Source organism: Natrix helvetica (genome assembly GCF_964273705.1).
Source record: "Natrix helvetica genome assembly, chromosome: 6".
NCBI lineage: Eukaryota > Metazoa > Chordata > Lepidosauria > Squamata > Natricidae > Natrix > Natrix helvetica.
The window spans coordinates 61,061,032-61,073,428 of record NC_138553.1 but is presented as its reverse complement, the minus strand read 5'-3'; the positions used below and the strand labels follow the sequence as shown (position 1 = coordinate 61,073,428).

The following is a 12,397-nucleotide window of genomic DNA, read 5'->3' as shown; positions in this document are numbered from 1 at the left end:
CTAAAGAACAGCTGGGTTTAGACACGCTTATGTCAAGATCTCTGGACTTCACATTAGTGCTTTCCCAGTGATATCCAAAACCTGAGCTTTTTGTGGAGAACATAACAGTTTTAAAATTCTGGGCACATTTTGAATGTTTCCTCTCTCTTTTCCTAATAGTTAGAATCCTGTTTGCCTGTGTTGCTGAATAGATTCTGGGTCAAAATAAGGTTTCTAGTACAGATTCTCCACCCCACCCACCCCCGTCATTTCATTTCTACTCTATTTCATCTCGACAGTCAACTAGGTAAAAAAATTACTGAAATTAATTAATCATAGGCGTCAAAGTGTTTCTCAAGAGAGGCTTACAAATACTTCAAAATCGAAAAAAGAAAAGGTTGCATTCCAAAGTGTGAAGTATACAATGAAGCAAATTAAATAAGCTGTTAAATTAAACTAAACCATTAAAATGGTTCCTTGCTACCAGAAATTAGATTTATTAAAATCATAATTAGTGCATAAAATAGTTAGGAAACTTGCTGTGCACCTTCAAAAACTTTTGACTTATTCAATTTGGTTATTTTACACATTTGGAATATATTGCACTCCAGACAAAAATCTCTTCATGACTTCTGGTGGAGTGAGAGTGTTATACAGTAGTAGCAGATGAAGTTTGTCCTAAACTATTAGGTCATTCTAGATCAAAGGCTTTTTATTTTATTTTCTATATATAAATTTATAGAGACCCTTTTAGCAGACAGCCACCAGATGGCAACATCTGCATTTAGTTTATCAAGACTTGCCTATTAGGGAGTATCATTTTTGCAAAAACTTAACATGTTATACTTTATCTCCTTAAGCATATCGGACTGTATGACTAAATGATTCAATGCAGCCTGGTTTGTCGAGAAATTCTGGACCACAATGTCCTAGGCAGTATGTCCAATTCTAGATTGGGGAAGACAGCTAGGCAAAGATGGGAAGGTAAGAAGAATTGAAAAAAAATATTTCCCCATAATTAGGAATGGTTAGATTTTAACAAAAAGTGAGCAGTACATATGAATGTAATGCAGGTAGTCCTCAGTTTACAACTGTTCATTTAGTGATTGTTCGAAGTTACAATTGCACTAAAAAAAAGTGGTTCACAACCTGTCTTTGCACATATAACTGTTGCAACATCCCTATAATCATGTGATTAAAACACAGGCAATGGTCATCACCCTGGGGCACTGCAACCATAGGTGGTATTCAGCAGGTTCTGGAGAACCGGTAGCAGAAATTTTGAGTAGTTCAGAGAACTATTGGCCCTGCCCCCATCTATTCTCTGCCTCCCGAGTCCCAGCTGATTGGGAGGGAATGGGGATTTTGCAGTAACCTTCCTGTGGAGTGGCAGATTTTACAGTATCCTCCCCCTGCCACGCCCACCAAGCCATGCCCACAGAATGGTAGTAAATTTTTTTGAATCCCACCACTGACTGCAACTGTTATAAACACATGGCCTTTGCCTGAATTTGTTTTTTCATTCACTTCACAGCAAAAATATAAAATTATGTAGCACTAAGAGTGTGCAGGTTTCATTGATCTATTTTGAAATTTGTTTTTTCATTAACCCCCCTTCCGCCCATACACAAACACACTTCACGGCTTCTGTACAGATGGTATTGTTTTGCCTATGGATACTCAGTGAATTAAAGTAGTGATTTAGTATATTCAAGTAAGAACATACAAAATTGGAATGCACTTTTGGTGTGTTTAGCTAACAATAGTAGTAACAAAAAGAAATCCTGTCTTGAATCTTGGCTTTTATTTATGTGTAAATGTTTTTAAAAAAATGAAAGCATCAAATCAGTGGAACACACATTTTTTTACTTGCAGCCAATTTAGAAGATCAAAGGAGACACAGTGAGAGATTGGCAATCATTCAACTTGAGAGGCATGAGGGATTTTTTACTTTGGCAATAGTGGCAAGGATAGTCTTGCGGCCAATTCTAGCTCTACTGGATTTCTCTGTTGATAGCTAATGGGCATCTCTCCAATGTCCTAATGGCAGCCCAGTGAAAGCCTATAAATGACCATAAATGACCATTCTGGACAATGACTGGTTGTCTCTGAAGGTTAGGTTTTTTAAAATATATAAATATACATGTTATATAGATAGATGATAGATAGCTAGATAGCTAGATAGCTAGATAGCTAGCTAGCTAGCTAGCTAGCTAGATAGATAGATAGATAGATAGATAGATAGATAGATAGATAGATAGATGATAGATAGATAGATGATAGATAGATGATAGATAGATAGATAGATAGATAGATAGATAGATAGATAGATAGATAAATATTCTGTCTCTTTTGCACAGTCCTCTTTCAGAAAGGAAGTAGAGAAAACTATAACCAAAAAAGAGTTATAAAGAACGATAACTGAGATATAGACTGAACAGTTCAATTTTATTTTACTTTGCCCTCTCTGCACTCTGCTTTCTGTTGTAGCTAGCTATTCAATTATTGCAAGACTTTCAATCAGCCTCTGCCATTATATTCTATTCACCACCAGCAGATTCCATTCTTTACCCTGTCAGCTTCCTCTGGTCCCTTGTTCCTTTTCCAAGGACTCAATACTTTCTGTCTATTGTGTATGTGTTTCTCTCTGTAATACATCCAGAGCTTTAGACGTGTGTGTAGAGTTCAGAATTGAACAGATAAATCCATGATGTAGTACTTCTTCAAGCATATTGTCTACTTATATTTATTTATACAGAGACTGTCCAATCTTCAGAAGGCTTACCTCTAAAAACATGAAACAATTACACAAAAAAAGAACTGTATACACTTAGGAATAGACACAGCACACCAAAAAGAAAAACAAAAAAAACCCCAACCCTAAAATAATTACATTTAGGGGCTCAGCAACCATTCTAACCCGGGGCCTGAGAACAAAACCAGATATTCAAAGACTGCTAGTATAACTAAATGATGGAACATTGACATATGATCACCAGAAAAATTATCTAGAATGTCCTGTATAAAAGTGGTTCAAATCTATTTTGGAAATATGAATAACAAGCAGCCAGGGTTGAAATCCAGCAGGTTCTGGAGAACTGGTAGCGGAAACTTTGAGTAGTTCGGAGAACCGGTAGCAGAAAATTTGAGTTGTTTGGAGAACCGTCAAATGCCACCTCTGGGTGGGAATGGAGATTTTGCAATATCCTTCACCTGCCATGCCCACCAAGCCACACCACGCCCACCAAGCCATGCCCACAGAACCGGTAGTAAAAAAATTGAATTTCACCACTGCAAGCAGTGTCATTTTTGCTATGCTTGATGGACATGCAAAAAAGTTAGATGATTTTGGCTTCAAGGGCATATGCAGTATTGTTTCAGAGGATTTTAAAGACTGATATAGAAAGAACTGATGGATAAACTTTTGGAAAATAGTCATGGAACTTTGTTTTTATATATGGAAACAGCAGTTGGGGTTATTATAAGCACAAATTTGGAAAGATTTGGCAATATCCAAGTGGAAGAATATTTGGTGAAGATGAAAGAACTTGCTGATTAAAGAAAAGACAATATCATCTATGTTTATTGCTGTCTGGAAACCCCTTATGGGATTCTTGCATTAAACATAAAAAAATAAACATGTTCTATGGTTTTCATGATGAAATAGGATGGATTATAGAAAGAAGAGAATCATAATGTAACTTTAGAGAAAGTGGTAAATCTACAATTAGACTTATACCCCAAAGGTGCTTTTTCAAGAGGCAATTGGACTTTTTGGTTTTTCTTTGAAGACATTTCACTTCTCATCCAAGAAATTTCTTCAACTCTGACTGTTTGGTCAGGAATGGAAGGATTTATATTCCTTGTAGACAGCTGGTCATTTGCATTATTTTAGAGAGTCTTTGAGGCCACCTGGAGGCTTATCTGTGTTGTCATGGTCACCTGAGTTGTACAAATGGTTGTGGAGCCTTCTTGGAACTGTTGAAAGGACTGTGTTGTAGACTGGAGATAGATGATGTCACATCCCTCCACCTCTGTTGAGAGAGGGCTGTTCAATTTTGACACAGATGGCCTCTTTGACTCCTCTTTCAAACCAGTGGTCCTCTCTGTCCAAAATGTGGACTTTGCTGTCTTCAAAAGAGTGGCCTTTGTCTTTTAAATGCAGATGGACTACTTAATCTTGTTCTGATGGGTTTGTTCTCCTGTGTTGTGCCATGCATTTATGAATTTTGCTGTTTTGTTTTCCCAATGTACAGATCTGCCCATGGCTCACTGCATTGTACTGCATATAACCCATATAGAGTGTATTACTGTAGCCAATTTGTAAGTTGACTAAGTCATAGCAATAGCAAGACTTATATACCACTTCATAATGCTTTACAGTCCTCTCTAAGCGGTTTACAGAGTCAGCATATTTCCCCAACAACCTGGGTCCTCATTTTACCCACCTCAGAAGGATGGAAGGCTGAGTCAATCTTGAGCCAGTGAGATTTGAAATGCTGAACTGCAGCTAGCAGTCAGCTAAAGTAAACTGCAGTACTGCACTCTAGCCACTATGTCACCCCAGAAAGATATCATGGTTGGTGGTATTGAAACCTGCTAAAAGATCAAGGAACACAAAAATGTAAGCAGTACTTCTATTCTGTCACATCTTAACAAGTGCAACCAATACTGTCTCTGTATTGCAGTCTAAAACCCAACTGAATGGGTCCAGATAGTTCATTTTCTTCAAGTGCTCTGTGGAACAAGAGTATTACAGAAGTCAAGCAGATTTTTTTGAATATGGCAATCATTCTCCAAGAAGAAACATTCCACATTCTCTAAATTTCAGATGTACTGACCAGCTCCCCAAAATTGGGAAATTGAGCCATTGTCTTGTCATGATGTGGACTGGTTGGTTTTAGCTTAGTGTTGTATGAAATCAGCAATTGTGATATGTTGAGGCAATCAGATAAATATGGCTTATGGAGTAAACCATAGCTAAACAGACCATGGCTTAGTGTAATATGTGAACCTGGCCATTCTGCATCAAAGCGTGAACCCGATCAATCTGCATAGTTATTCAGACTTTGACAAACTACCATTATGGAAGATGCAGTGAACAGACTATAGTTTCTCGAAACTATCCCAAATCTTGTACTAGTAGCTAGAACTTATTTTTAAAGAGAAGAATTATTTAGACCAGTGTTTGTATTAAAACAGCTTTTATTGTGCAGATTGTAACCATGGCTATTGAACATGCAGAATAAAAAAAATGGCTGTTACATCTTGTAAGCATATGTGAATATCTTGGATCAATAAAGTTATTTGCTTTGGGATGCACTTTCTCAATATACCATTCTAGGCAATATATTTCAAAGTGTTTTTTTAATTATATAAAACTAAAATATGTTTACATTCTCACAAAAAGTGTGTTGTTGCTGTATTACAACTTATATAGATATATATCTAAATAATATTTCTTATTTATATACATTATAAAAATTATGCCAGACCAGTGTATGTTTTAAATGCAAAAGGAAAACATATAAAGTTATTTATATTTCAAAAACTAGTGTTCAAGACACAAAAAACACTTTTATAAAATGTCTATTTCTAGTGTTTAGAGTTACAGTACTGAAAGCTGATTGAAATTTTATAGGGATTTGCTCCCTAGTAAAACTGATATTTGTGGGTAATATTCTATAGCACTTTGTAGCAATAGCACTTAGAGCAATATACCACACCATTGTGCTTTGCAGCACTCTCTGGGCAGTTTATAATGTCAGCACATTAGCCCCAACAATCTGGGTCCTCATTTTATGACTTGGAAGTCAGATGGAAGGATGAGTTAACCTTGACTGTGTCATCAGGATCGAACTCTAGGCTGTGTGCAGAGTTTGCTTGCAATACTGATAGTTTAACTACTGCACTACCCAGACTGCTGTACTAATTTCTTGGCCAACAAAAGTTTTGCATTTTACATTTCTTGAGCAAACTGTATATAACTAAATTCTCATTACTTCATGTGATTTCAAGCTCATCTCAATGGTCTGGACTACATATTCAACCACATTCTTTTTCTCTGTCATGAAATGAGTACATTTTATATTAACTATTTTTGAGCAAAATATATGAATAAACACTGCTTCCATATTCCATACCAGCATTCTATAGCTTGATGTCCTCAACTCTTGGACTTCATTTCCCATAATTCCTATGGGGTGGAATTTATGGGAAATAGAGTTCAAGGTTGAGAAAGATTATTCCACTCCCCACAAAGTTTAGTTGGGAGACAAACTTTGTTAAGTGTAGATTACACACTAGAAAGAACTGTGTAAAGCAGTGTTTCTCAAACTTGGCGACTTTAAGTCCTGTGGACTTCAACTCCCAGAATTCAGAGCTGGTGGGGCAAAATTGAGCAAAAAGCATAGCTGGCTGGGGGATTCTGGGAGTTGAAGTCCACAGGACTTAAAGTCGCCAAGTTTGAGAAACACTGGTGTAAAGCATTGGGAGATCAAACCTAAAGGAAATCATAAGGATGGAGATCAGTCTGCTGTGCTCACTATTTGTTTCTTTGACTAAATTACTGTTGTCAATAGCTATGTGTAGTAAATTAATGTGATTTCTGAAAAGGTAATCCAAAAGATGGGACAGACTTTTATCCTTATGAAACCAATAAATAAATGCAATTGTTGGCACATTGCACTTTTCAAGCAATAAAATATTAGTCAAAATACAGTTGAATTTATATCTTATATTGTACAAATAAAGACATTCTGAAGTTCAGCTTCATATGTCCGTACAATATTATTCTTGACAATAATGTGGTATGTAATTGTTCTCTTCTGGATTTTATCAGCCTCTTTGTTTAGTATTTTACTATACTATTAGCATAAGTGAAAGAGTCCCTGTGGATTTTACTCTGCTAGTCGTTGCTGACTATAGGGGGTGGCGTTCAAGGCCATTGAGCCAGCACTGTCTGAAGACATTTCCATGGTCATGTGGCCAGCATGACATCACGAAGTGATACCTATTCATCTACTTGCATTTGTAGACACACACACACACACACACACACACACACACAAACCATATTTTTCGGAGTATAAGACGCACCAACGTTTGAAGAGGCAAATTTGAAAAAAGGTTTTTGCACTCTGCAGACCTCTCAAAAAATGCCCCTTTTTTCGTGAAAACGTCCCCCCCCCTTTTTTTCTTCAAAAAAGGGCATGAATAGCCTTTAGGAGGCTTGTAGATTGCTCCTGGGGGATGCCCCCCCCAATGAGCAAAAAATGTCCCATTTTTTTGTCAACAAAAGGGCATGCATAGCCCTTAGGAGCCTTGCAGAGTGCTCCTGGGAGCTGGTGGGGCAAAATTGAGCAAAAAGCAGCCTGTTTTTCTCTCATTTCTGCCCTCCCCAGCCCACAGGATCACCTGAAAGCCTCCTAAAGGCTATGCACGGCCATTTTGGTGAAGGGGGCAGGGTTTCAGGTGGCAAAAAAAATGCTGCATTCAGTGTATAAGTCTGCACCCAGATTTTCAGCCCCTGTTTTGAGGGAAAAAGGTGTGTCTTATACTCCGAAAAATACGGCACCCTATTAGTATAGGACAGTAATAAAAGAAAAGATGATTCTACACCTGTGCATACTGCAACTATTGCCTATTGTCAATAAAATGTTCATCCTTTATTCAAAATAATGAGCTGCTATGGTCCTGTATCAATGCACGTGGACATGAAAGGTAAGTCTAATCAATTAATTATCTAATGTAGTAGAAATGTAATTTAATGAAGGACACCAATATTATTCTTAGTAAAACCTGTATTTGCAAAAAGCAAGGCATTTACAGACCATCTGAGCAATTTTGGTATAATGTTAATTTCAATTACCCTAAAGATCTCTTCTTCAGAACTGGTCCTGCCATATGGCAGGATGAAGTGTTGAGGTTATATGAGTGAATTTTTATTTTTATTTTACAGGGGCAACTTTAGGTTGGTGTAGAAGAGAGATGCCATTTGAGCTCCAGTTCAGATAAGCAACATGTTTGGGAATTAGCACTTGCCTCCCTCGGCTGATGGATACCAATCTCTGAGTGATTATGCTTAGGCTTGCACTAAAAAAAATAGACAGGTTGAAGCAATCAGATAGTTTAAAAAAACTAGTCGGGGCATTATTATTAACTATGCTATGGCTGTAACCAGAACCTATTCTAGATACTCAAGATCCAAGTAAGTCACCCTTGTAATTAGTTTCTAACAAAAGCAGAACACACTTTGAAATTCTTCAGTTTATATTTAAGAAAGATGATATTGTTTAATAGCTATAAGGAAAGCAGCACATTCATGCAAAACCAATGCAGCTATTTTCTCACTTCATTGGCACTGTGGTGACAGTAAAGATTCTGCAACACGCTATTAAATAACACTATAAATGCTTTATTTCTGTATCTTTCATACAGTTTTATGCACCTGGAAAGCTCCTTGAATTATGTATAGTTCAGTTTAGAAGGGGGGGGAAGGTGAACCATAACATAGTGCTGCCTAAACCACTTGTATGGATGGTTAGGGAAAAGTTAGCAATGTGTAAACAGAACTAGCAGACTGGGGCTGCTTGGATTTAATGAATTCGTTTTAAAGATTCTTAAATCTGTTCTCATAGAAAACAGCCAAATCACTCTTAAAACCCAGTATATAGTTGGCATGATTCAACACAATTTGTACATACCTTGCTGTCTACTTTTAAGGGAATAATTAGTCCCTTTGTAGTAAGTTTTATTTAAATTAATTGGAACATCTGTTCTTAAGAATGATGCTAAAAAAAATTAAACACGATAGTGTCCTTGCTATTTTAATCTAGGGATAAATTAACTTTCAATATGTGCACACCATAAGGATTTTCTTCATGGAAGCCTTTTCAGAAAATAAATCCAACTATATCCCTACCTTGACTTTTGATTTATAGCTTGAACATTTTAGAAGTCTTTGTTCAGAGATAAAATTGTCTCATATTTCTAAAAAGCTGTTTATTCACATCCTGCCATTTCTAGTTAAGGAGATTTCAAAGAAAAAGGGTCCACTCGCATGCCAGTGTCATCAGGGTTTCATAAATTATTTGGTTAAAGCACTAAGGTTCCCCTTTACATTTTCTCTTAGTGACATATATTATATATTTATACTCCAAATACTCTCTCGTGGGGATTACAAAATAAGACAGAAGCAGTACTAGTAGCTTTTTGTCAACATGCCCAGTTATTTGAATAGAAAGCTTTGTCTTTTTAAAGACACTTGATCTCCTTTTCTCAGCACATATGTTACAGTAGTCATTTCTTTAAATCTGTGTGTGGCAATTAGATATGGTCACTACAGTGTAAAGCGCTACAGTCATCTGACAATACATCTATAAAAGGAACATTCTGTTGACATCTGCCAGCTTGTTGCCATGTGCATTATGCTGCAGTAGCTTTTATACCTCTTTTACTCACAGTAAAATGAAGAGCAGTGTGATAGTGCTGGAAAGCGTATTTGCAGTTCTGCATAATAATCAATGTGAGTTTAATTTGCAACAAATTAATGGAAGGGGTAAGCAGAATAGAAGTCAATTCATCAAAGGTCAGCAAAACAACAAGCAGGTGAAATGGACGAGCAGCTATTTAATTTGTTTGTGTTTGTTTAATGCAAATTGACTTTCCTCCTGAAAAGAGTAAATAGCATAAATCCAGGAGTGATTAAGTAACGAAGAAAGTTAAAAAGGAATTATTTGCTGCATTCAAGTTGGTTGGGTTTTTTTTTTTTTGAGTGATGCTGTTAAGTGCTGGTCACTTTATTAATTTATGGCAGCCTTGAGACTGGCACCAAACTATGAAGGAAGGAGGGGGGGGAAACCTCATTCTTCAGCTCCTTGAAATGTCATTTATGCTTCCTTTCGTATTGTTGCTCTGATAGAGCTCAGCATTTTGCCAACAGCCTCATAGAACGGGTCACAGAAGGTATGGATAAAGATAGAATAAACTCGGCCAATGCACTGGATCTCAATTAGGTAGCTTCTGATACAAGGCACCACCGCCCAGATGTGTAAGAATGACAAAATGGCAAAATAAATGCCCCAGATAAGAGCCAGGGGAATGCCAAAGATTGCAGACAATAAGCGATAAAACCAGTATTTTGTCACAGTGAAGGTGGTGAAACTGGCCTTCCAGATCCCATCGAAACTGTGGGTTCCTGCAGGTTCGGCAATCACATCTTCAAAGTCAATCTATACACAAAAGATGACATAAGTTAGAATGAAACTCATAATAGTTGCTCCAACACATGAACTTTAAGTCACAATCAGAGGTATCCACAAGTGGAGACCAAAAACGTCAAGGTGGTAGCTCCCAGCATGAGGTTGAAGTCCCATTCCTTTTTTATGAATGTTGCATAACATGGACATTTTTCAGCGCTGCTGAGGTTGCGCCTGGCCACAAGCTAAATAAATGGACAAACATTTCAATGATACATATGAAAAAGAAAGCCACATTCCATATTCCCTTTCAAATCTTCTGTCTTCCACATTGGAATTTTTACCTACATCCTAAAAGCTAATTACATTTACATCTTCTGCAGCATGCAGAGCAAAATAGCAATCATGAGTTATTCACATTTTTTACACTTGAAATGCTAAGAGGATGGAACTATAGTAGAAAGATCAAACCAGTAAGTTCAATCATGCTTCTCAGCAAAATTTCTATGCACTACATCAGCAACGAATAAGAGGATGAATAGAGTGCCACACAAATTAAATTTCTGCATTGACAACTCTAGAGAGGAAAAAACAGATCCTCCACTGACACCTTAACAAGCTCAAGTGAGCATGTGCATTCTGTACATTTTGGAGCTTCTAAAATGGTTCTGAAGAGAAAAGAAGAACTATTGGTACAACTACTGGAGGCACCCATAATTGAGATTGAAAAAATAGAAGGTGCTGTAGGCAGAATTGATAAAGAAGAAGGCGCGGTGGGTAGCGTAAATCCCAGAGAACAACGAGAACCCAGATCAACTAGAGCCATAAATCCTGTGTATAAAGTATAAACATGGAGGGAAAAAAATGGTCACAATCAATATAAACGGACTTAACTCAGCAATTAAAAGAAGGAAAATATTTCACAAATTAGAAAAGCTAAAACCTGACATAATCTGCCTACAAGAAGTGCATATTCAAAAAAGACATGAATACTAGCACAACCAAAACTTGGAAAAATGTTTACTATACTGGCGAATTGTAAGAAAAGAGGAGTGATCTTCTCTATTAAAGATAATATTCCAGAGAAACTAATCTATGCAGATGAAGAGGGAAGAATCTTGATGGTGGAAATTATGGATAATATTAAAAAAATACTCTCAATTGCAATGTATGCACCTAATGAAAAACAAGATGAATTTTACAAAAAACTGCACAAAAAAAATTCTGATTTGGACTATGTTGATATTTGTATGATGGGAGATTTTAATGGCATTGTAAACCAGAACAGGGACTATAAAACACACAAAACAACAAAGTTAAATAGAAAATTGCTTGCGAAATCCTTTTTCAGGATGATAGATGAAATAAATCTAAAAGATATTTGGAGAGAAAGAAATCCTACAAAAGAACAATATAGTTTTTATTCAAATAGACATTCATCATTTCCCAAAATTGTCATGATATGGGCCTCAACGGAACTGATTTGTAACGTATAAGAAATTGAGATTGAAACAAGCACTTGGGCGGACCATAATCCAATTACAATCAAATGGAAAGGTCAAAGGACAAGATCTAGATAAATAATACCATATTGAAAGAAAAAGACTTTGTACAGAAAATGGAAAAAAACCTGGCCTTTTTCTTTAAAGAAAATAGAAAAGTAGATACATCAATGCAGAATCTTTTGGATACAATGAAGGCTGTTACTAGAGGTCTGATAATAGAACACATAAAGTTTTAGAGAACAATTATAAACTACCTGAAAAAGAGCTACAGAGATCTCCACAAAAAAAGATGTTAAAATAAAAATGGATATAATTAAACATAAAATGGATCTACTGGAAAAGGAAGAACTGGCACAAAAAATTAGAGGTACTAAACAGAATTACTTTGAAAATGCAAATGAACCAGGCAGATGGTTGGCATATAAACTGAAAAAAGAGAGAGAAACAAAGAAAATATTGCAGCTAAGAGATGAGCAAGGACAAATTCAGTATGGAAATGCTGAGAAGAAGAAAATTATACAAGACTACTATGCTAAGATGTATGAACAAGAGAAAATAGAAGAGGGAGGAGTCAAAAATATTTACAGGACGCTAATCTTCCCCAGATATCAGGCGAAACTAGAACAATGTTGGAAGGTAAAATAATGATTATGGAGCTAACGGAAGCACTTAAAAAACAAAATAATGGAATGGCCCCAGGACCGGATGGATTAC

At 36.5% G+C, this 12,397-nt stretch overlaps 1 protein-coding gene across 2 annotated transcripts in view; it reads right to left on the bottom strand.

Annotated features, from left to right (window-relative positions):
* Positions 1–5,166: 5,166 nt before the first annotated feature.
* The window catches only part of CAV1 (caveolin 1), a 47,454-nt gene continuing 40,223 nt past the window's right edge, over positions 5,167–12,397 (bottom strand). For both annotated transcript variants that reach the window (XM_081957012.1, XM_081957013.1), the window contains exons 3-4: positions 6,456–10,211; positions 5,167–6,291 (exon numbers count right to left, since the gene is read on the bottom strand). In XM_081957012.1, the coding sequence (XP_081813138.1) occupies positions 9,870–10,211 (342 nt within the window). In that variant the 3' untranslated portion in view covers positions 5,167–6,291; positions 6,456–9,869. The remainder of the gene's footprint in view (positions 6,292–6,455; positions 10,212–12,397) is intronic.